This window comes from Saccopteryx bilineata, chromosome 3 (genome assembly GCF_036850765.1).
Source record: "Saccopteryx bilineata isolate mSacBil1 chromosome 3, mSacBil1_pri_phased_curated, whole genome shotgun sequence".
NCBI lineage: Eukaryota > Metazoa > Chordata > Mammalia > Chiroptera > Emballonuridae > Saccopteryx > Saccopteryx bilineata.
In genome coordinates this window covers 119,451,724-119,476,707 of record NC_089492.1, presented here as the reverse complement: position 1 = coordinate 119,476,707, position 24,984 = coordinate 119,451,724, and the positions used below count along the sequence as shown (strand labels likewise).

The 24,984-nt window shown below is 37.9% G+C and overlaps 1 protein-coding gene across 3 annotated transcripts in view; it reads left to right on the top strand.

Moving 5' to 3' along the window:
• The window catches only part of WDPCP (WD repeat containing planar cell polarity effector), a 444,357-nt gene that overhangs the window by 363,208 nt on the left and 56,165 nt on the right, over positions 1-24,984 (top strand). For all 3 annotated transcript variants that reach the window (XM_066267228.1, XM_066267229.1, XM_066267227.1), the window contains exon 15: positions 13,946-14,108. In XM_066267228.1, the coding sequence (XP_066123325.1) occupies positions 13,946-14,108 (163 nt within the window). The remainder of the gene's footprint in view (positions 1-13,945; positions 14,109-24,984) is intronic.

Sequence of the window (24,984 nt, the reverse complement as noted above, 5' to 3'; positions counted from 1 at the left end):
GTTTTTTCAATGACCCAAGGGACTCTTGCTTCCGGCTCCAAGTACCCACTCACACTAGACAGACACAACCCACTCAAGGGATGTTGCCAGGTAGAGAGCTGAACTAGTATTGTACACCTATGAAATGGTAATGCAGGTGTCCTAAGTCAAGTTCAGAGAGGACAGAAACCACTTATAGAGCAGAAGAGCAAAAGCTTACTTAATCTTGATTTCCAGTATGAATAGACTATGAAAATGGGGCCTCACACACACACAAAATTCATGTCAGAAACTGAGGAAAGGTGAGAGGCTTTTATGTCCATGAGAGATGGAGAACTCACTTCCTTGTTGACAAGGAAAATTTTGTAGGGTTATTCTCAGAACAGTAGCAGAAACTGGAGGGAGAACTATAGGCTATAATTGGTGTGGAACTGTGGGAAGGTATGGAGGTGTTGGAATGGTTTAGATTCTAGGTCCTATAAGTGCTTAAAACTAACAAATCATTTCTAGATAAATTCCCCAAGCTGAAGAGAAACAGTAGGAGTAGGGCCCAAATTCAACGTAATAGGCACAACAGGGCTACAGGAAAAAGAAGGTTGAAATTAAAGGGAAGAATAGAGGTGCCATGGTCTGAATGTTTGTGTCCCCCCCCAAAAATATACATTGAAATCCTAATCCCTAAGGTGATGATTCTAGGATGAGGCCTTTGGAAGGTGATTAGGATCATGACGGTGGAGCCCTAATGAATGGAATTACTACCCTTATAAAACAGGCTCCAGAGAGATCCCTCACACCACATGAGAACAGTGAGAAGTTGACAGCCTGCATCCTAGAAGAGGGCCACACCAGGACATGACCGTACTGATACCCTATTCTTGGACTTTCAGCCTCCAGAACTGTAAGAAAGAAATTCCTGTTGTTCATCAATTATCCAGTCTGTGGTATTTTGATACCACAGCAGCCTGAATGGACTAATACAATAGGAAACCATATTTTTTACTACCTGATGAACACAACAGACTCATGTGCTCCAGATCCATGAAGATAAAAAAGTTATTTTGGCCCACTCTGCTGTCTTAAATGTATAGGAAACCCAATTCCTCATAACAAATGATCAACAGTAAAAGATTGCAACCAAATCTCAAAGTTACTTTAAAAAAAACAGAATAATTTCTCTACAGACAGTGAAAACAGTACAGAATGGCATTACCACAAACAGATGAAATTTGACTCAATATTCTAAAATGAGCTTAAATAAATTAACAATGATAGAGGTAATGAGAAAACAACATAGATCAATATTAGAGAAACTAAGAAATGTGGTGATTAGAAAAGTAAGATTTTTCTTTAGAGATAAAAGAATGAAAAATATATATATATATATATTTTTTTTTATTAAGTGAGAGGGTGATAAGCGGGGAGGCAGAGAGACAGATTCTCACATGTGCCCCTACCGGGATCTACCCAGCATGCCCCCTACCAGAGATGCTCTGCCCATGTGGGGCCTCTGTTCTGTTGCTTGGCAACCAACCTATTTTAATGCCTGAGGTGAAGCCATGGATCTATCCTTAGCACCTAGGGCCAACTTGCTTGAACCATTCGAGCCATGGCTGTGGGATGGGTTGAGAGAGAATGGAGAGGGGTGGAGAAGATGGTCGCTTCTCCTGTGTGCCCTGGGAATCGAACCCAGGACTTCCTCATGCTGGACCGACACTCTACTACTGAGCCAACTGGCCAGGGCCAAATAAAAAGGAAAAATCATTTTAGAGATGGTCAAACTAAAAGGATCACGAGACCAAAAACAATGCTTATGATAGCCAGAGAATTTAAAGGAGGAAACAGTTGAAAATCAAAAATAAGTTAAGGAAACCATCAACACAATGAAAAGGCAACCTTTAGATTAGGAGGAAATATCTATAAATCATATATTTGATAAGGGGTTAATATCTGAAATAAAGAACTCATTCAATTTAATAGAAAAAAATCCAAATATAAAGTGGACCCAAATAGAAATTTTCCCAAAGAAGACATACAGATAGCCAACAGATACATGAAAATGTGCTCAACATCACTGATCATCAGGGAAATGCAAATCAAAACCACAATGGGGTATCACCCCACACCTGTAAAAATGGCTAGTATCAAAAACACAAGAAAATGTATTTTATGCACCTAACTTACCAAACATCACAACTTAGCCTAGCAGGTTTCTACTGAATATCACTTTAGCTCCATTGTAAAGTCAGAATCTTAAGTTGAACCATCTTAAGTGGGGTACTGACCACTTGAAAATGGTTAGAAGATAAATTATGTATTTTTACCACAATTAAAAAAAAATGATAGTGGCCCTGGCCAGTTGGCTCAGCAGTAGAGCGTCAGCCCAGTGTGTGGATGTCCCAGGTTTGATTCCTGTCAGGGCACACAGGAGAAGCAACCATCTGCTTCCTCACCCCTCCCCCTCTTCATTTTCTCTATTTCTCTCTTTCCTTCCATAGCCATGGCTAGAATGGTTTGAGCAAGTTGGCCCCGTGTACTGAGGATGGCTCCATGACCTCGCCTCAGGTGCTAAAATGGTTCAGTTGTCAAGCAATGGAGTAACAGCGCAGGTAGGCAGAGCATCTCCCCATAGGGGACTTGCTAGGTGAATCCTGGTCAGGTTGCATGCAGGAATCTTTCTGCCTCCCTGCTTCTCACTTAAGAAAAATAAATAAAAATTAAAAAATAATAGTTATAAGGAAAACAGTGACATAATACAGTACAACTATCAGAAAATTTGGGGCAAATGAGAGGAGTAGATTAAGTATAATGATTACCTGATAGATACTGGCTGGGTGTAAGAGAGTGATGACTTCAAACCTGACATTGGAGAATAGGATAAAAGGGAAAATGAACTCGTAGTTAATTCCAGTATTGCTCACATTAGGGAACTAACAGACAGTGCTTCCCTAAAAAAGATAACTGTCAAGAATATCCCATAAAAGTATAGATGTAAATGTAACAATTGGAATAAAAACAAACCTTCCTAAATATTACAAGTTTATACGCACGCACACACACACACACACACATTAAATAAGGCAGACAACATAGATTCTGTGTGCACAATAAGCCAAGGTGATAAATCTGAGGCCGAACATAACAATCAAAATGTAAATGAATTTAACTCATACAAGGAAAAAGTTCAGATTAGCTTACAAAGCAAAACCCAAAACTATGATGCATGCAAGATGATGGATACACATACTGTCAGGTAGAGATGGGAGGGCTGGAAGGAGAAGGAGAGTGATCTAGAATGATTAAAATAAAAAGATAAACACAGATGTGGACAAATGCAAATTTAAAGAAATGAAAGTTCACACTCAATAACCAATAAGATAGAATTCAGACCAAAAAGAGACAAAGGAGGACACTTCATAATGCTAAAAAGATATAATTCATGTAACACTTATAGAAATCTCAGTTCAAGAAATCTAACCCAAAGAAACCCTGGTAAAAAAAAAATAGATATACAGTTGATCCCTTGAATAACGTGGGGCTGAGGGGTGCCAACCGTCCACATAGTTGAAAATTCACATATAACTTTTGATACCCCCAAAATTTAACTTCAGTCAGCTGTTGATATATACAGGTAATTGGTTCTAGGACTCTAGTGGATAACAAAATCCACAGATGTTCAAGTCCCTAATATAAAATGGCACAGAGCAATGCATACAGTCAACCCTCAGCTTCTGCTGATTCCAGTCACAAATGGAAAATACTGTTTATCCCCAGCTGAATCTGTGGATGCAAATACTACTGTACTTATTGAAAAAAATCCACATATAAGTAGATACATACAGTTCAAACTGGAGTTGTCCACAGGTCAACTGTGTTTGCATCTCCCCAAAGAATGACTTGTCATTATTTATTTCCATTGAGGTGTGTGTGTGTGTGTGTGTGTGTGTGTATCTCAAAGATCTCAAAGGATGTTAAGGGAAAGCCCAGTGTTAAGATAAATTTTCACTCATAAAGTGCTGTGATAACACATTATCATTAATAATGTGCACATTTTTCCCTGTTTGTGCTTACATATTTTCTAATGAAAAGAAAACCATTCAGCACAATATATCAATGCTTTGAAATAGCTGAGACTAATAGTATAGTTCCTCATAAAGTTAACTCTAATATATAATTGCCTATGGTTACCTCTTTCAATCTTTTTGGCTCTTTTTTTCCCATTCTTTCTTTTTTTTTATTAAATTTAATGCAGTGACATTGATAAATCAGGGTACATATGTTGAGAGAAAATATCTCTAGATTATTTTGACATTTGATTGTGCTGTATACCCCTCCCCCAAAGTTAAATTGTCTTCTGTCACCTTCTATCTGGTTTTCTTTGTGCCCCTCCCCTCCCCTAACCCCTCTCTCCTTCTTCACTCCCTCCCTCCTCCCCCAACCTCCCACCCCTGTTGCCATCACATTCTTGTTCATGTCTCTGAGTCTCATTTTTATGTCCCTTCTATGTATGGATTCATCTTATAAGCTGTTGATACTTACTGAGCATCAACACTTTCCCCCATGATCATCGTAATCTCATGCCTTGTACAGGTGCCAAAAGATAGAAAAACATTATCTTCCTTGAGGAGAGCATGTACAATATTATATCTGGAGGTACAAGAAAAAATGAACTTGAAAGGAGGAAAAAATATTCTCAAAATATTTTTTAAAGCTTTGGAATAACATTGAAAATTTAATAGTGAAATTATAATATGTAGTTTTTCAAGCTACTAATATATCCCAGATTTAGAAATCATTACCTGATTTTCCTTTCAGTGTAATGCTCTTGCCAGTAAGAAGTCGTCATTAAATAAAATGAGCAAGCTCATATCACAGGAACATGACCAATGTTTATCAAGATTTTGCTAAAAACCATTATGTGTTTCCCTTTCTTCATAAACAGTTTAAGGTTGTAATAATTGCATATCATTGCTCTTTTTTGAGAAAACTAATAAAAATTACCAATACAGATTTTTAATAGTTTGCTTTTTTTCAAGGGTTTGTTTTGAAAAGGATAAAATCAACCATTCAGTTTATATGTAAAATGTCAAATTAGTAGATTAAGGAATAAAAATGCAAATGTTCAGTTATTTTTAAACATTTTTGTTTTTTTGGTCTATTTCCTATGACTTGTAATTATTTTCATAAGACCTCTAGCTGAAATTCTAGTTCAATAAAGAACTCAACTGAATTAAATAGGGAGAGAATTTTATATATACATATATAAAATATAAAATTATCCTTAAGAACAAAGCTTATTTATTTGCCTGACTGTGGTGGTGCAGTCAACAGTGTCGACCTGGGATGCTGAGGTTCGAAAGCCCAAGGCTGCTAGCTTGAGTGTGGGTTTACGGGCTTGAGCGCAGACTCACTGGTATGAGCGTGGGATTATCAACATGATTCCATGGTCGCTGACTTGAGCCCAAGGTCACTGGCTTTAGCAGTGGGTCACTGGTTCAGCTGGAGCTCCCCAGTCACGGCACATATGAGAAGCAATCAATGAACAACTAAAGTGCTGTAACTACAAGGTCATTCTTCTCATCTCCCTCTTTCTCTCTCTCTCTTTCTCTCTCTTGCTAAAACAAACAAACAAAAACCCCAAAGCTTACTTGAAAAACAATAACAACAAAAACCTAACACTTCCTAAAGGATTATGTTTGGGGGCTTTCTAAATTGTTTAAAAGATCAGTATGAAAGAATTCTTGTAAACAGTTCTTACTGAGTCTGTGTCCTTTTAACTTAAAAGGTTTTATTTTATAATTGCTCTGTAAATATCAGAATTTTCTATATATTGTGCTATGTATACAAAGAAGCTGACAAATGGCTTATCTTGTACTTATCAACTTGTTTATTTTCATGCCTCTAAAAAGCCATATTTTTTTTACAAGAGCAGCTGCTACTTTGTAAATATTTTAATGGCTTCTGTTAAGTAGAGCTGTCATTTTAGCAAACAATATTATAAAAGATTTTCATTCTTCCATGTGATTGCATATCTTGAAATGTGCTTTACACTGAAAATCCTTTGGAGATTTTGGACTGGAAAGAATATCTCCTTAGAAGGCATAAAAGCCAACAAAGAATAGCTAGATTTAAAGAATAATATATAAGGATCACCAGAAAAATAGTGCCATTTATTTCAGAAAACAAATGTATAAAAGCAGTAAGTTCTCCTAGCTCTCTTCTCTTCTTTTGATTTAGGCTATTTGAAGAAATAGAACAGTGTTGGCTTTAAGCCAAACATGCCAGCTATGACCCTTGATTCTTCTGCTACTTAACAGATTAGCAGACATATGGGTCATGCCAAATGGTCCTTGAGATATGGCCCATTCAAAAACATCCGCTCTTAGAAAACACCTCTGGGTTCAAAGAGCCCATGTTTATGCTTTTAGTTTATAAAATTAATAAACAAAAAATACTATCGTGTTTTATTGGTCCAATAACTGGGTTGTGTTGTAGTGACAATAACCCTTCTTGCCTTGGTAGCCTAATAATGGCACATGAGTTAGGTAATGGGGCTGGATTCAAATATTGCAGAAGCTCAGGATTTACACTAATTATGCATACAGAGGAGGATTTCTACAGTTAGAGAAATGCATAGAGAATGACAAGTTGAGGATAGGATCTGGTAATTAATGGTATATTAATATGTCACCGGCCATTGGTTGGCTCTGTCTGGGTAGACTTTGAAAGGAGCTAAGTCAAGCTGCCAAATAAAAGGGGTGGTGAATGTGTTGATGTAAACACTATAGAATATCCCACTTTTTCAGGAGAATGGGTGTGGCTCTCCTGCCATATACCAGTCAGGCATAATCGTTACCATGAGGGGCTATGTGAGTATCTAATTAAACCCCTTATAACTATCCCATCATCGAGGGTTAATGGGTGATGTTTCTCTGGAATCAATGTCCTATAGAGGTACAATCATAGTTAAATGCAAGAAGCACCTGCCACATATTATTGGCAACATTTAAGTGGGTGTGACTTCCACACTTACTTGCCAATCAGCATGGACTTGCACACCCTTGGTTGGTTCCTACCTGACTGATCCAGCCCTGTCCAACTGGGTGTTGAATCCATAAGACATTAGTAACATTTCTTCTACCAATAAACCAGCAGCCATTGGTCAGACAGCTACAAAAGGGGGGAAAAATACCTTCTTCTTTTGCTTGGCAATATAAATCTTTACTTGAAAATCATGGCAGAATATGGCAGAAGTAGAATATTGGCAAAAAGAAAGGCCAATGCTATATCACAATGTTTTTTGTTACCATCTCCATTCCTTTAACAGAGATAGGAGTAAAAGGTACAGGCACCATGAAGAGAGGAGAATCTGCAATGCTCAGTATACAAAAAGTCAGGATGTGGACAATGTGTTACAGTCATTCAAGATTGACAGGTAAACATCAGCACAGTGTTGATGTTGACAAGGGAAGTAAGGAAAGCACTGAAGAGGTTAAAATGACATGCAGAAAAAACCCAAAATGGAACATCATCACAGTTACTTCAAAGAACTCTCTGTGATATTCATGAGGAGGAGGCCCTGCTAATGCTGCCAGAAGGAAACTCATTAAAGACACGAGTAAATAGAATTCAAAATAGATATCAATCTCCAAGTCCAACTTCATTGCTTTGAATTCAATTCTGGCAGAATATAACGTGACCAGACATGGAGAACCCTTTCTTATGCACTATTCCAGTGCTCAAGATAAGGAAAAAATTCTTATTTATACAATATATAACATTAGATACTTAAATGGCAGTACCACATTACTTAGTGATGGCACCTTCAAGATGGCACCTACACAGTTCATTCAGTTATTTACTGTGCACAGTATAGTACTGGGTTATACTATGCCATTGATTTATGCACTAACAATGAAAAGGCAAGAAGGCACAATATATCACATGTATATGTATGATATATCACATAATATATATGAGAATGTACTTACATTTGCATGGGAAAGAAATCTCAACATTACCCTTTCATTATGCATGATGGATTTCATGATTGCAAATATGAATGCAAGCCAACTACTTATAACAGATTCACAAATAAAAGTGCTTGTTTCACTTTTCATAATCACTCTGGCAAAAATATCCTCTTTGGGTCTAACACATGAGTATATGAAAATGGAAAGTAGCACCTGTAAGTGTGCATGTATGTTGTTTGGACTTCCATTTGTGCTTTTTAAATATGTAAATGAAACTTGAATATACAGTGGAGAATGCAGAATAAAATTTTAGTTGACCTAATGGATAATGTTGAGAGAGTATATTTCTGTGGAAGGCATGGCAGAGGCAGAAGAAGACCAGAAACTCTGAGATTTCCACTAGAAACTTGGAATGTTTATAAATAGGTACTGAACAGCCATCACAGGATGAACAACATAATGGAAAGCTTGCACAGAAAATTTCAAAAGCTAATGATAGGGCATCCTTTAATTTGGAGATCAACAAAAGTTTTAAAAGATGAACAGCAAAGCAATACACAAGTTGTTATCCAGGCTTTTTGGTCATACTTAAATATAGCCACCAACCTCACAGTGATACTGACAACATCAAATTCATATAACCCAAATTGTTAGCATATAATAAAGTCAATAATCAGGTTAAAGTATAGTTGGGAGCAGTTGTTCACTGACTTAAGAGTAACCTGCCAAACTTCATGACAAGGAAGAATAAGAACAAATGTGAGAGATTTGAAGGTGGCTGCAGAGTAGGTGGAAGCAACACTTAACCTCCTTCTGATGCCTAACTAGATTCACAATTAATTATACAGCAATCAACCTGAATAACCAACTGAAGGACAGCCGAACAGGAGTATTATAACCAAGGATTTACAAAAGAAACCACATAGAGACTGGTAAGAAGGGCAGAGACACAAAGAGGACTGGCTCCTGTTCCCATGTGTAGCAGCTTCAGGAATAACTCAGCTGCAAAAATCCACTTGACCAAGGGGTCTCCGGCTCAGTGCAACCCCTGTCAAAACACATATGAAAAAACAATCAATGAACAACTAAGGTGATGTAACTACGAGTCGATGCTTCTCATCTCTCTCCCTTCCTGGCTGTCTGTCTCTGTCTGTCCCTCCAGCTTACTCTCGCTTAAAAAATACAAAACAAAAAACTTTAAACAAATTAAATGCTCCAATAAAAAGAAATAGGGTAGCTGAATTGTTAAAAACACATGACCCATATATATGCTGTCTACAAGAGACCCACCTCAGCACAAAAAATATGCACAAATTGAAAATGAAGGATGGAAAAAGATGTTCCATGCAACAGGTGATTTAAAAAAAACATCTGGGGTTACAATGCTTATATCAATCAGACAAACAAACTTCAAAACAGAAGCCATAACAAGAGATAAAGAAGGACATTACATAATACTAAAAGGGATCAGTCCGACAAGAGGATATAATCCTTGTAAACGTATATGCAACTAACGTAGGAGCACCTAAATTTATAAAGAAAATTTTGATGGATGTAAAGGGAGAGATCCATAGTAATACAGACAAAGTATGGGGTTTAAAACAACCCATTGTATCAATGGATAGAACTTCCAGACCAGAAAAACAAAATAAAATAAGAAAAGAAACAGCAACCTTAAATGACATACTGGAACAGATGGATTTAATTGATAATTTACAGAACATTTTATCCTAAAGCTGCGGACTATACATTCTTTTCATTTGCACATGAAACATTCTCTAGTATATATCACATATTAGGACACAAAATAAATCTTATTGGAATCATATCAAGCATCTTCTCTGACCACAATGGTATGAAACTAAAAATCAATTACAATAAGCTGAAAACATTCCAACAGATGGAGGCTAAATAACATATTACTAAGCAATGAGTGGACCAACAATGAGATTAAGGAAGATATCTAAAGTTACCTTGAGACAAATGAAAATGAACACACAACTACCCAAAATCTATAGGACACAATGAAAGGGAATTTATAGCATTTCATGCTTACCTCAAGAAGCAAGAAAAATCTCAAACAGTCTAACTTTATACCAAAAAAACTAGAAACAGAACAACAAACAAATCCTAGAGTAAGTAGAGGAAGGAAATAAAGATTAGAGTTGACATAAATGAAATAGAAACAAAAAAATTACAAAAGATAAATGAAACCAAGAGCTGGTTCTTTGAAAGATAAACAAGATTGACAATTTTTAACCAGACTCATAAAGAAATAGGACTTAAGTAAGAAAAATCAGAAATGAAAATGGAGAAGTAACACATGACACCAGAGAAATACAAAGGATAGTAGGAAAATATTAAGAACTATTTGCCAACAAATTGTACAACCTGTGCAAAACGAATGAACTCCTAGATATATACAATCTTCCAATACTTAATCAGGAAGAATCAGAAAATCTAAATAGACCAATTACAACAAATGAAATCAAACCAGTAATCAAAAAACTCTCAGCAAACAGAAGTCCTGGACAAGATGGCTTCACAGGCAAATTTTACCAAACATTCAAAGAACTAACACCTATTCTTAAACTATTCCAAAAAGTTTAAAAAGAGGGAAAACTTCAACCTGGAAATGCTGAGGTCGCCGGTTCAAAACCCTGGGCTTGCCTGGTCAAGGCACATATGGGAGTTGATGCTTCCAGCTCCTCCCCCCCCTTCTCTCTCTCTGTTTCTCCTCTCTCTCTTTCCCTCTGTCTCTCCCTCTTCTCTCTAAAATGAATAAATAAATTAATTAATTAAGAGGGAAAACTCCTAAGCTCATTGAATGAAGCCAGCATTATTCTAATTTCAAAACAAGGTAAGGACACTACAAAGAAAGACTATTATAGGGCAATATCCTTGATGAACATAAATACTAAAATCCTCAACAAAATATTATACAAAATATTATACATGATCAAGTGGGATTTATTCTGGAGATGCAAGGTTGGTACATCTTCAAATAAATAAACGTGCTACACCACATAAACAAAATGAAGAATAAAAATTAACTACATGATCATATCAATAGATGCAGGAAAAGCCTTTGACAAAACCCATTTATGTTAAAAACTCTAAACAAAATGGAAATAAAGTGAACATACCTCACAAAGAATCACAAGAAACCCTGAATAGCCAAAACAATCTGGAAAAAAACCAAAGTTTTTAGGACTTATATTACCCCATTCCAAAACTTTCTACAAAGCTACTGTAATCAAAACAGTATGGTACTAGCATAAAAGAGGACATACAAACCAAGAGAACATAATAAAGACCCAGAAATAAACATGATTTTCAACAAGGGTGCCAGGTCTATTTAATGGGAAAGAACAGTCTTTCTAACAAATGATGTGGGGAAAACTGGATGTCCATATGCAAAAGATGAAGTTGGACCTTTACTTTTTACTGTATCTGCAAATTAACTCAAAATGGATCAGACTTAAATGTAAGACCTGAAACTAAAAGACTCTTAGGGGAAAAAAAATAGGGAGAAACCTTCATGACACTGAATTTGGCAATGATTTATTGGATATGACACCAAAAGTACAGACAACAAAAGGAAAAATAGATAAACTGGACTACATCAAAATTCAAAACTTGTTCAGCAAAGGAGACTATCAACAGAATGAAAAAGCAGTGCACAGAATGGGAAAAAATATTTTCAAATATATATCTGATAAGGGGTTAATTTCCAGAATACATCAAGTACTACTAAAACTCAACAAATACCAAGCCCAATACAAGAATGGGCAAAGGACTTGAATAGACATTTCTCCAGAGAAGATATACAAATGGCAAATAAGCACATGAAAAGTTGCTTAACATCACTGATTATCATGGAATGCAAATTAAAACTATAATAAGATACCACCTTACAACCAGTAGGATGGCTACTGTCAAAACAAAGGCAGAAAATAACAAGTGTTGACAAGGATGTGAAAACATTGGAACACTTGTGCATTGTTGGTGGGATTATAAAATGGTGCAACCATAACCAAATAATTTACTAGTTCCTTAAAAAATTAAAAATAGGGCCCTGACTGGTTGACTCAGTGGTAGAGTATCGGCCTGGCATGTGGGAGTCCCGGGTTTGATTCCCTGCCAGGGCACACAGGAGAGGCCCATCTGCTTCTCCACCCCTCATCCTCCTCTCCTTCCTCTCTGTTTCTCTCTTCCCCTCTGCAGCTGAGGCTCCATTGGAGCAGGGTTGGCCCGGGCGCTGGGGATGGCTCCGTGGCCTCTGCCTCGGGCGCTAGAATGGCTCTGGTTGCAAACAGAGTGAAGCCCCAGATGGGCGGAGCATCGCCCCCTTGTGGGCATGCCAGGTGGATCCCGATGGGGCACATGCGGGAGTTTGTCTGACTGCCTCCCCGTTTCCAACTTCAGAAAAATCAAAAGGAAAAAAAAAATTAAAAATAGAACTCACACATGATCCACCAACCTCACTTATAGGTATATAGCCAAAGGAATTTTAATTAGGGTATCAAAAGGATATCTGCACAGCCATGTTCACAGCAGCATTATTCACAATAGCCAGGAGGAGGAAGCAACCCAGGTGTCCATCAACAGATGAATGGATAAACAAAATGTGATATGTGTGTGTGTGTACACACACATATACATACATACAGTGGATTATCATTCAGCCTTAAAAAAAGAAGGAAATCCTGTCACATGCTAAAACATGGATGAACTATGAAGACATTATAGTAGATGAAATATGTTAGTCATATAAATACAAATAATGCATGATAACACTTATTTGGGGTATCTAAAGTAGCATGTAAAATGGTAGTTACCAGGGACTGGGGGAAGGAAATAGGAAGAGTTGTTTAATGAGTGGACTCTGTCAGTTTTGCAAGATGAAAAATTCTGCAGATCTGTTGTGCGATAATGTGAATATACGTAATACTACTAAACTGTATACTTAAAAATGGTTAGCATGTTAAATATTAGGTGTTTTTTATAAATAAATTTTTATTTTTTTTTTTGTATTTTTCTGAAGCTGGAAACGGGGAGAGACAGTCAGACAGACTCCCACATGCGCCCGACCGGGATCCACCCGGCATGCCCAACAGGGGCTACGCTCTGCCCACCAGGGGGCGATGCTCTGCCCCTCCGGGCGTCGCTCTGCCGTGACCAGAGCCACTCTAGCGCCTGGGGCAGAGGCCAAGGAGCCATCCCCAGCGCCCGGGCCATCCTTGCTCCAATGGAGCCTTGGCTGCGGGAGGGGAAGAGAGAGACAGAGAGGAAGGAGGGGGTGGGGGTAGAGAAGCAAATGGGCGCTTCTCCCATGTGCCCTGGCCAGGAATCGAACCCGGGTCCCCCGCACGCCAGGTCGACGCTATACCGCTGAGCCAACCGGCCAGGGCCAAATAAAAATTTTTTAACTAAAAAAATACACACACAGTGTAGTCCTAAGAGTTTTGGCTTTTAATACGGTTTATTTTATTTTTTTACAACTTCATTATGTTTTCTTGATACAGCTTTATGATGTGGGAATAGCAAACTCTTTCCATACACTTTAAATTCTAATTATGAGTAAATAGTGGAAAGGATCTTTTCTGTTTTATTTTCCAATTGTGTGCCTCATATGAGAAAGTTTAATAATTCTCTTCTTACAAATTTCCAATATAATGTTCCAGTAACAACAAAAATATAATAATTGATAAAATGCTAATTAAAAACACTACAAATGGGCAAGTTATAAATGAATCTTTAAAATGTGAACTCAAAAACATTCATTATTCATTATCAGATTCCCCTGGTTGAGTGAAAAAATGACAAAAGTAATAGGGGATGTGAGTATAGGATTTCCACTGTGTGCTAGGTAGTAAATTGACACTTTTTTTGAAGTTTCATTGGGGTATATGAGTTATCCTGTAGTCATACTTATAAAGGAGTTAGCATGATCTGTTTTTGTATTTGATTCATATCTTATCTTTTTTTAACAGAACTTCTGGGGCCTTTGGACAGAGAGGATATGCTAAATGAGGCTTTCATTGGCCTATCTTTAACACCTCAAGGAGAAGACACATTTCCAGATAACCTCCCTCCATTTTGTTCAATCCATAGACATATTACTCAACAAAGAACACTGAATGGCTCTTCTAACAGGTAAGATATGTTGCACTAAGAAAATTGCTGCATAAAGGAAAAGTATTTAGTATTAAACAATTTAAATAGTCCTGGTTTAAATGCAAACTAATAGTTAAGCAATGGTATTTCAAAATGACAAAGAAGAAAGTGTGCATTTTCTTATGTCTAAGATTTTACAGTATTTTAATCATGCAAGAGCAGGTGTGATGGGGGCAGAATTTAATGTAACAATATGTGGTTAGAATTAATATTACTCTAGGCCAAAATAAAATTACTACAATGTAATGAATTTTTTGCATTCTGTTGTTAAATTTTAGGATTGTTAGATTACTCAATTAAAATGTTTTTGAATAGTTTGAATTAAAATTTGTTATGCAATCTTGCTATTAGTGTTTGAAATCTGATAAATGACCATTTAATATCTATATCTATTCAGCTTGCCACACTATTATTGAGAAAATAAACATAAGGATAAATGTGAAATTCAAAATTCTAAAGTAATAGTATTATTTATAATGAAAATTTTAACGTTAATTATGATGATGATAATACTCTGAAGCAGAGGTCAGCACACTTTCTGTGTAAAAGCCCATATATATTATGCTTTATGGACCATACAGACTCTCACAACTACTTGTAGTATGAAAACAGCCACAAAAAATATATAAGTGAATGAGAGTGGCTGTTACGTAAAACTTTATTTACAAAACAGAAAGTGGGCAGGATTTATAGCTTGGTCTATATAGTTTACATACCTCCTCTTAAAGACCCCAACTATATGCAATAATTGTGAAGAGACCGTATTTTTCATATATATGTGATGTATATGAATGTGTGATGTGATATGTCATATACGAAATAGATGATATATGGCAGTCTGCGGTGTTCTGGGAGACTGCTTCCATCCTCCTGCCACCCCCAGCTAGTTCAAAACCTTGCAGTGTTAATGGGGTATAACAGGTTGTGAAAGCCAATAGCTGACTTGATTTGGAGCTGAAGAATGGAAAAACCCCATCTAGCAGCATTGTCAGTAAAAATAGCAAACCCACTATCAGTAAAAGTAACAAACTTGATAATTAATGAAGAGGGAAGGGACTGTTCTCCTGGCCTGCTTATTAGGTCAAGTGACAGAATGGTAGGTTAGCCAGAAATGTAACGGAAATCCTAGAAATGAGAGAACCATACAGGGGCTAACTAAACTCTTTGCACATTCCTGATGAAGTTGTATGGACCTCACTTTTTGGCTCTTTTGTTTTGCAGAACCCTAAATTTTCCCTTTATGCTTCTTACCTCCTTCACACCCAGCTGCCAAAGATGCCCCTCCTTTTTACTTTGATCACCCACCTGTTTCCCCTCCCCAGAAGCTAAAAACTGCCCCTTCAGATTGCATGATATGGTACTTTCAATTTTAGGCCCCTTCCCTAGAGTTCATGTTCTGATCTACAATAACAGAGTTTGGCGAGATTATACTTGGGGTTTGGTATTTTTTCATTTTATTTACAGTTATTTTGAGTTTTGGACATTCTGTGTCAAGTCATACCAGGGGTGTAGTTTTCATTTAGTTTCATTTCTCCTTTTATTCTGTTTTATACTGTTTATAAACAGGAATAATTGGAAGGTAAATTACTATCTTCAGCTACCTGGAAGTCCTTCCTCAATTTACTGTTTTTAAAACAGTATAATTTACATGTGCCATAAAATTCACCCATTGTATTTCTACAATTCACTGATGTTTGGTAGATTTATAAAATTTGCAACTACCACCATAGTGTGGTTTTAGAATATTTCCATCACCCCAGCTAGTTCCCTTCTGCCAGTTGTCAATCAATTTCCATTCCCATCAACATCCTGAGCCAATAATCATTGGTCTGCTTTCTGTCTTAGAGAAATTTTAAATAAATGAAATCACACAATCTAGAAATTTCATATAAATGGAATCACACAATATGTTGGGGGTTTTTTTGTCAGGCATCATTCACTTACAATTATGTTTTGGAGATTCATATACATACATGTCACATCATGTAGTTTATTCCTTTTTGATTCCTAAATAGCATGATATTGTATGGATATAACGTATTTTATATATCTACTAACCAGCTGATTGGCATTTGAATTATTTCCCATTTTTTACTATTATAAATAATGTAGCTATACATATTCACATATAGGTCTTTGAGTTGTCTTATGTTTTTTTGCCTCCCTTGGATAGATTATCTAGGAATGGAATTGCTGGATTATGCTGTAAATTTATATTGTTAGTTTTAAGAAACTGCCAAATAGTTTTTCCAAAGTGATTGTATCATTTTACATATGTACCAACAATGTATGAGGGCTCCAGTTTCTCCACGTCCTCACCTATGCTTGGTATTGTCAGTTTATTTTACTATAATCATTCTAGTCAGTGTAGAGTGGTATCATATTGCGACCAGAGCCACTCTATCTAGCGCCTGAGGCAGAGGCCACAGAGCCATCCCCAGCGCCCGGGGAAGAGAGAGACAGAGAGGAAATTGCGGCGGAGGGGTGGAGAAGCAAATGGGCGCTTCTCCTGTGTGCCCTGGCCGGGAATCGAACCCGGGTCCTCCGCACGCTAGGCCGACGCTCTACCGCAGAGCCAACCGGCCAGGGCCCAAAGTACTTCTAATATTAAACACTGATATAATGTGAGCTGTACATGCGTTTATGAAAGATTAATTAAAAACAGAAAGAGCCTGGCCGGTGGTGGTGCAGTGGATAGAGTGTCCACCTGGGATGCTGAGGTCCCAGGTTCGTAACCCTGAGGTCGCCAACTTAAGCACCAGCTCATTGGGCTTGAGCGCAGGCTTAGCAGCTTGAACACAGTATCGCCAGCTAGAGAGTGGGATCATCAATATGATCCCAAGATTGCTGGCTTGAGCAGGGGTTTCATGGCTGGACTTGAGCCTCCCCCCCATCCCCTCACTCCTTACAAGGCACCTATAAGAAGCAATCGATGAACCACTAAAGTGATGCAACTATAAATTGATGTTTCTCATCTCTTCTCACTCCCTCTTCCTCCCTCTACCCCCCCCTTTTTCTCTCTCTCCCTTTCTCACAAAAAGGGAAAAAAAACCCAGAAAGTTATTTTCCAACCTGCCGAGTCTAGTTCAAGGACATGGATGGCTGATGCCTATTCTGGCAGCTCAGGGTGAAAGGCGAAAACCCACCCATGACAGGACACCCTTCCATCACAGAACACACCCACACACATTCACCCACACTCACTCATACTGGGACAATTCAGACTTGTCAATTAACCTAATGTGTACATATTTAGAATGTAGGAGGAAACCAAAGTACCCAGAAAAAACCCACGCAGACATGGGAAGGAAGTGCAAACTCCACACAGACAGTGGCCCCATCCAAGAATCACTTCTGTCTCTCATCAACATTGTTACAAAAGGATGCAGAACAAAAGAAATTTTTTTGAGGACCTGCTGTAATAGAATGTGTGATAAGGCAAAGAAACAACAGCGTTTGTACAATTTTATTCCTTGAAGAAGAAAAATAAAACAATGAAACAGAATTGATGTTTAACACTATAATCTAGGAAAATGTTTCGGAAATAAATTTATTTTTATAACTTCAATCTACATACTGCTATTTTCAACAACATGGATGCATCTTGAAATTCTAAGCGAAATAAGTCAGATGGAAAAGTTAAGAACCATATGATTTCACTCTTGTGGGATACAAAACTGAAAGCAACAAATGAACAAACACGAAAAACAAACACAAACTCATAGACTCAGAGGACAATATGGTGGTTAACCTTTTCAAAAGTAAAATACAAAAGCAAGGCAAAAGTATAGCTGTGATTTATAAAAACTCAATGAAAGAAAGTGTGAACCAAGAATTTTGTATCTATCCAAGCTCTCCTTTATATCAAACATCAAGGCTAAAGAAAAACAGTTTTTGTGAACCCTTCTTGAGGAGATTTACCCAACATGAGACGACTTGGAAAATCAGCAAAAGGCTGACTGTGAATATTTCAATACATAAACAGGAGATCAGTGTGGAAGACTCATGTACAAATACTGTATGTTATTATTAAATACAAATGATACAACTGAAAAATGGGAGAACAGAGAGTGAAAGAGAAAAGCAGAATTAGCTCACTGAGTGTTGTATACAGGTGGTGGTTAAAAGATGCCAATAAACACTGATATATCATATAATAAAAAGTTAAGAAAAGGAACTAGCAGCATTAGAAAAGATATTAGGACAAAGTTAATCACTAAAACAAAACAGCCATTTCTAAAAATAGAAAAGAGCAAAAGAAATACATATACACTTTATAAAGAAACATAAGCAAATATAACCAAATTATAAAATATTCAGATAGACTTGGGATCAAGAATATCAGTATCAATTAGTATAAATGGACTTATCCCATCTATTAAAAGAAAAATATTTTTAATTTGCTGACAAACCAAGATCCAGCTACTGTAAATAAGAGATACATCTAAAATAAATTGATTCAGCCTGGCCTGTGGTGGCACAGTGCATAAAGTGTCAACCTGGAATGCTAAAATTGCTGGTTCAAAACCCTGGGCTTGCCCGGTCAAGGCACATACAAGCAACCAATGAACAACTAAAGCAAAGCAACTGTGAGTTGATACTTCTTGCTCTACCTTCCCTCTATAAAATCAATAAAGAAAATCTTTTAAAAATAAAAAATAAAATAAATTGATTTAGAAAAGCTAAAAATAAAGAAATGGGAAAAGATATTCCAAGCAAATGAAAATTACAAACCTACAATAGAAATCTTGGTTACAGAGAATGGAATTCAAGCCCCAAATCATTAAATATTGACAAGGAATGCTACCATCCAAATTTCAAAACTAAAATTGATACTTACAAATAATTATGCACTAAGTAACACAGAAACAACCTCTATGAAGGAAAATCTAAAAGAAATTCAAGACGACATATAAACACTAATAGAAGACTTTAATTATTCTTATTATAAAATAGACTAAGTAGGCAAAAAATAAAAAGATGCAAAAATAACATAATCGTTAATGTAGCCATCATATTCTGATAATGGCAAATAAAATTTCTTCTCAAGAACTTATGAAATATTCACCAAAAATGATCATATGTCAGGTGATCAAATATTCACCAAAAAGATATCACTAAGTTCCATAATGAAGAACTTACTTAAAACTCTCTCTCATCACAAAGCAGTGCAAGTAGAAATGTTTAACAAGAACAAAATAACCTTCCTCCTAGAAGTTAAAACCTTCTAGGAAACAAGTCTTGAGTGAAGTAGGAAAATGTAACATAAAACTTCTAAAAAATAACTATAATGAAAACACTACATATAAAAATCTAGGAGATATATTTAAAGTAATGATCAGAGGAAAGTAATAGCACTATATAGTTGGGTTTTTTTGTTTTGGGGGGGGGTTTGTGTGTATTTTTCTGAAGTTGGAAACAGGGAGGCAGTCAGACAGACTCCTGCATGCACCCGACCGGGATCCACCCAGCATGCCCACCAGGGGGCGATGCTCTGCCCATCTGGGGCGTCGCTCTGTTGCAACCAGAGCCATTCTGGCGCCTGAGGCAGAGGCCATAGAGCCATCCTCAGCACCCGAGCCAACTTTGCTCCAATGGAGCCTTGGCTGCAGGAGGGGAAGAGAGAGACAGAGAGGAAGGAGAGGGGGAGGGGTGGAGAAGCAGATGAGTGCTTCTCCTGTGTGCCCTGGCCAGGAATCGAACCCGGTACTCCTGCACGCCAGGTCAACGCTCTACCACTGAGCCAACCAGCCAGGGCCTAGTTTTATCAGAGAAAATGAAAGAATAAAATAAGTGAACTAATTCCAACTCAAAAATTCTAAAAACAAACAACAAAAAAAGAAACTAAACCAAAGTCAGTTTTTTTTTAAATAGAATAATAAAGATAAAAGCAGAAATTAATGAGCAGATTGGAGGTTGGGAAACTTTCTTAAATGTCTAAGAGTAAATATTTCAGGCTTATGGGCCTATGTTCTCTGCTGCAACTACTCAACTCTTTTAACACAAAAGCAGCTATTTTCAATACATAAATGAATGGATATGGCTGTGGCCCAATAACATTTTATTTATAAAAACAGATGACTAGCCCATAGGCCATAGTTTACTGACCCCTAAAGTAAAAGTTAAAGCAAATAACTGTAGAATAAGATGTTAAATCTAGATATTTTTTAAAAATTAAGAAAATTGAAAAAATTCACTTACTTAAAGGAGATACAAAATAAGAAATGGCAGAGGGAGGAAGAAATTAACCATTTTAATGATTTTTTTGTAGATTTTTATGCAAATACATTTGGAAATATAGAAAAAAATAGATAATTTCCTAGGTAAATACAGATTACCCAATGTGACCACCCTTAGATTTAGAAATCTGAAGCAAATTTCCATAAAATAAATAAAGTTCTTAAATAAATATCCGCCCTGGCCGGTTGGCTCAGCGGTAGAGCATCAGCCTAGCGTGCGGAGGACCCGGGTTCGATTCCCGGCCAGGGCACATAGGAGACGCGCCCATTTGCTTCTCCACCCCTCTGCCGCACTTTCCTCTCTGTCTCTCTCTTCCCCTCCCGCAGCCAAGGCTCCATTGGAGCAAAGATGGCCCGGGCGCTGGGGAGGGCTCTGTGGCCTCTGCCCCAGGCGCTAGAGTGGCTCTGGTCGCAACATGGCGACGCCCAGGATGGGCAGAGCATCGCCCCCTGGTGGGCAGAGCGTCGCCCCATGGTGGGCGTGCCGGGTGGATCCCGGTCGGGCGCATGCGGGAGTCTGTCTGACTGTCTCTCCCTGTTTCTAGCTTCAGAAAAATGCAAAAAAAATAAATAAATAAAAATAAAAAATATCCTATAAAAAAGCATCAGGTCCAGATGGTTTGATAGAAGTTTTTTTTTTTTAAGAGAAGCTTTTTTTTTTTTAAGACTTTATTTATTCAATTTTCAGAGAGGAGAGAGCAAGTGAGAGGGAGGGAGGGGCAGGAAGCATCAACTCCCATATGTATATGCCTGGACTAGGCAAGCCCAGGGTTTCAAACCGGCAACCTCAGTGTTCCAGGTTGACACTTTATCCCACTGCGCAACACAGGTCAGGCTGACAGAAGAATTCTATCAAACCTTCAAAGATCAGCTATTCCAAATTTTCTACAAAATTCTATAGTACATAAAAAGAAAACTATACACCAATATCATTCATGAATACAATGTAAAAATATTAAATAATTATTTTATCCAACACCTGGGTCTATCCTGACAGTACAAGGTTATTTCATTGTTACCAAATCTATTAATATTATACATCATACATCAATAGATTTAAGGTTAACAAAAACCATATGATTATCTCTATAGATGCTAAAAAAGACTTTGACAGAATTCAACTTCCATTCTTTTTTTTTTTTTTTTTTTTTTTGTATTTTTCTGAAGTTGGAAATGGGGAGGCAGTCAGACAGACTCCCACATGCACCCGACCGGGACCCACCCGGCACGCCTACCAGAGGGCGTCGCTCTGCTGCAACCAGAGCCACTCCAGCGCCTGAGGCAGAGGCCACAGAGCCATCCTTAGCACCCGGGCCAACTTTGCTCCAATGGAGCCTTGGCTGCGGGAGGGGAAAAGAGAGTCAGAGAGGAAAGCGCGGCGGAGGGGTGGAGAAGCAAATGGGCGCTTCTCCTGTGTGCCCTGGCCGAGAATCAAACCGGGACTCCTGCACACCAGGCCGACGCTCTACCACTGAGCCAACCAGCCAGGGCCAACTTTCATTCTTGATAAAAGAGAACACTCAAGAAAATAGGAATTGGGAGATACATTCCTAACATAAGACTGTACAGGGTTGAACACAAGTAGTTTTACAGTCCACCACTGTACATTACAACTTAGCTCTAATGCCAGTATCTTCTTTAATGAAGAATCACTAAGAGCATTTCCAGTAGGATCAGAAAGAAGGTAAGAATGTCCACTATCTCTGCTACTATTTAACACTGTGTTGGAAGTATCATCCAGTACAGTTAGATAAATCTGCTAGAGCCAGGTTTGGCATACTATGTCCCACAGTCTAAGTCCAAACCTGCTGCCTATTTTTGCATATGAAGTTTTATTAGAACATAGTCATACCATTCATTTATTGTCCCTAGTTTGGTAGTTGAGACTGTATGGCCCTCAAAACCTAAAATATTTACTATGACCCTTTATTTAAAAGTTTGCTGAGCCTGACCAGGCAATGACATGGATAGAGCGTCGGACTGGGATGCAGAGGAACCACTTTCAAAGGCTTGAGCAGGGGCTCATCTGGCTTGAGCGTGGGCTCACCAGCATGAGTGCAGGGTCACTGGCTTGAGTGTGGGATCATAGGCATGACCCCATGATCACTGACTTGAGCCCAAAGGTCAGTGGCTTGAAGCCCAAGATCGCTGGCGTAAGCAAGGGGTCACTCACTCTCCTGTAGCCCCGGGGTCAAGGCACGTAGGAGAAAGCAATCAATGAACAACTAAGATGCTGCAACACAGAATTGATGCCAATCATCTCTCCCTTCCTGTCTGTCTGTCCCTATCCGTCCCTCTCTCTGTCACACACACACACACACACACACACACACACACACACACAAAAGGTTTGCTGATCCTTGAACTAGAGGCATAAGAATCAGTAAGGAAATAAATATCTCTATTTGCAATGCTATGACAATATAACTGAAAAGCCCTAGTGAATTAACAATAAAACAAAGGCAGATATTTAAAATATTCAATAAGATAGAAGGGTATAAAGCTAACATACAGGATCCTTCATATACACAAACAGTAACCAGTTAAGAGACATAATGGTACAGGAAAAACCTATTTATCGTTTTATTTATGATATCAGCAAAGGTTAAATACTTAGGAATAAACTGAACAACATATATGCAAAACCTGCATGATGGAAATTTTAAAACACTCTGAAAGACATAAATAGAGCCTTGAACAAGTAGAAATGTAACCCTCTCTTTTTGAATAATGATGTCAGTGCTCTCTAAATTAATGTATACATTTACTGTAATCTTAATAAAACACCAACATACTTTTTTTTTTAAGAAGGAGAGAGACAGGAAGGGAGAGAGATGAGAAGCATCAACTCATAGTTGCAGTACTTTAATTGTTCATTGATTGCTTCTCATACATGCCTTGATCAGTGCTCAGCCTCAGCTGGGCCAGTGATCCCTTGCTCCAGCACCCTTGGGCTCAAGCCAGCGACCATGAGGTGATATGTATGATCCCATGCTCAAGCCGGCAACCCTCTGATCAAGCTGGGGAGCCCACATTCAAGCCAGCAAACTTCGGTTTCAAACCTGGGTCCTCAGCATCCCAGTCGATGCTCTATCCACTGTGCCACCTCCTGGTCAGACCCAACATACCTTTTTTTATGGAGTTAGTTGATATTCAAGGTCATAGAAAAACAAGTATACAGAAAAATCGAGGAAAACACTTTTAAAAAACTGATAGAGAAAACGAGTTCTATCAGATACAAAAGACACAGTAACTATAAAGCCCTAACACAAGTCATAATTAAATAATATCTGCTTCCTCATTAAAACCTATAAACTCCATGAAGACAGGAACCACCATGACTATCTCAGGCATTATAATTCCTCCAAACCCGACCGCAATGCCTGGTAGGTAGTAGTAGCTCTCTCAGAGTTCTCACTCAGATATGTGTGGGAGAAAGAGGAATGATCAAGAAACAAGAAAAAATACATGTCATTCAATTAATGTTGAGTAGTAAGAAAAAAATACAAAAAAAAATGGTGATCAGAGAAATCTTAACTGTGAAAGGAGTATTTGAGTCAAGATCTGAATGACAAAGAGCCATCTACATAAAGACCTGAACTGACAGAGCATTCCAGGGAGAGGAAATTGCACATGCAAAGACCCTGGAGTGGGAACAGTTTGGAAGGTCCAAGAAACAGAGCTAAACTGTAAAGGGATGAAGGTTGATACATAATTTAGGGCCTCTATGGGTCATGCTAGGGTATATGGTCTTTGTTTTAATTGCAGTGAGATACCTCTATAGGATATTTGAGTGTGTGGCAGACAGAAAATGGCCTCCCACACATGTCCACATTCTAACCCCCAGAATTTGTGATATATTACATGGCAAACAGGAATTAAGGCAACAAATAGAATTCAGGTTGCTAATCATCCCATTTTAAAATAGGGAGATTATTTTGGATATCCAGGTGGGTCTAATGCAATCCTTAAATGTGGAAGAGTCCTTAATGTGGAAGAGGGAGGCAGAAGACAGTGTCAGATTCCCTGTGAGAAGGACTAAGCTGCCCTGGCTAGTTTTTAAAGTGTATGAAGGGAGCCATGAGCCAAGGAGTACAAGTGGCCTCTAGAAGTTCCAGAGAGGAATGCAATCTGTTTAAGCCACTCAATTTGAGCTAATTTGTTACAACAGCAAGGAAAACTAATACAAAAGATTAGGCTGTGTTCTGCATTTTTAATAGATCATGTTGAATGACTGGACTGACTTAATAGGGAAAACTGCCTTGATATCAGGGGAAGAGTTTTGATGTGAGGCCTGTTTTTGTATTTCACTATCTGAATGCTGGGGCTCAGGGCTAAATTTGAACATCAAAACTGCAGTTGTGGAAGTTTAGCTCCCCAAAGATATTTAAAGCTTTTGTCTTAATTTCTCTTTCAATAGACAAAGCAAGTTTAATCAGAGATAAAAAAAAAAAGAAAGAGTACAGTAATTGAGTAATGTCCGGCCTCTGAAGGAAGAGAGGAAAAGAGAATAGGATGGCAGCATGGTCCACAGCCCAGGCACACTCATCAGCAGTTAATGGTGTATCTGCTTTGCTCACTGTTGTACCTATAGAATCCAGTCCAGTACCAACCAC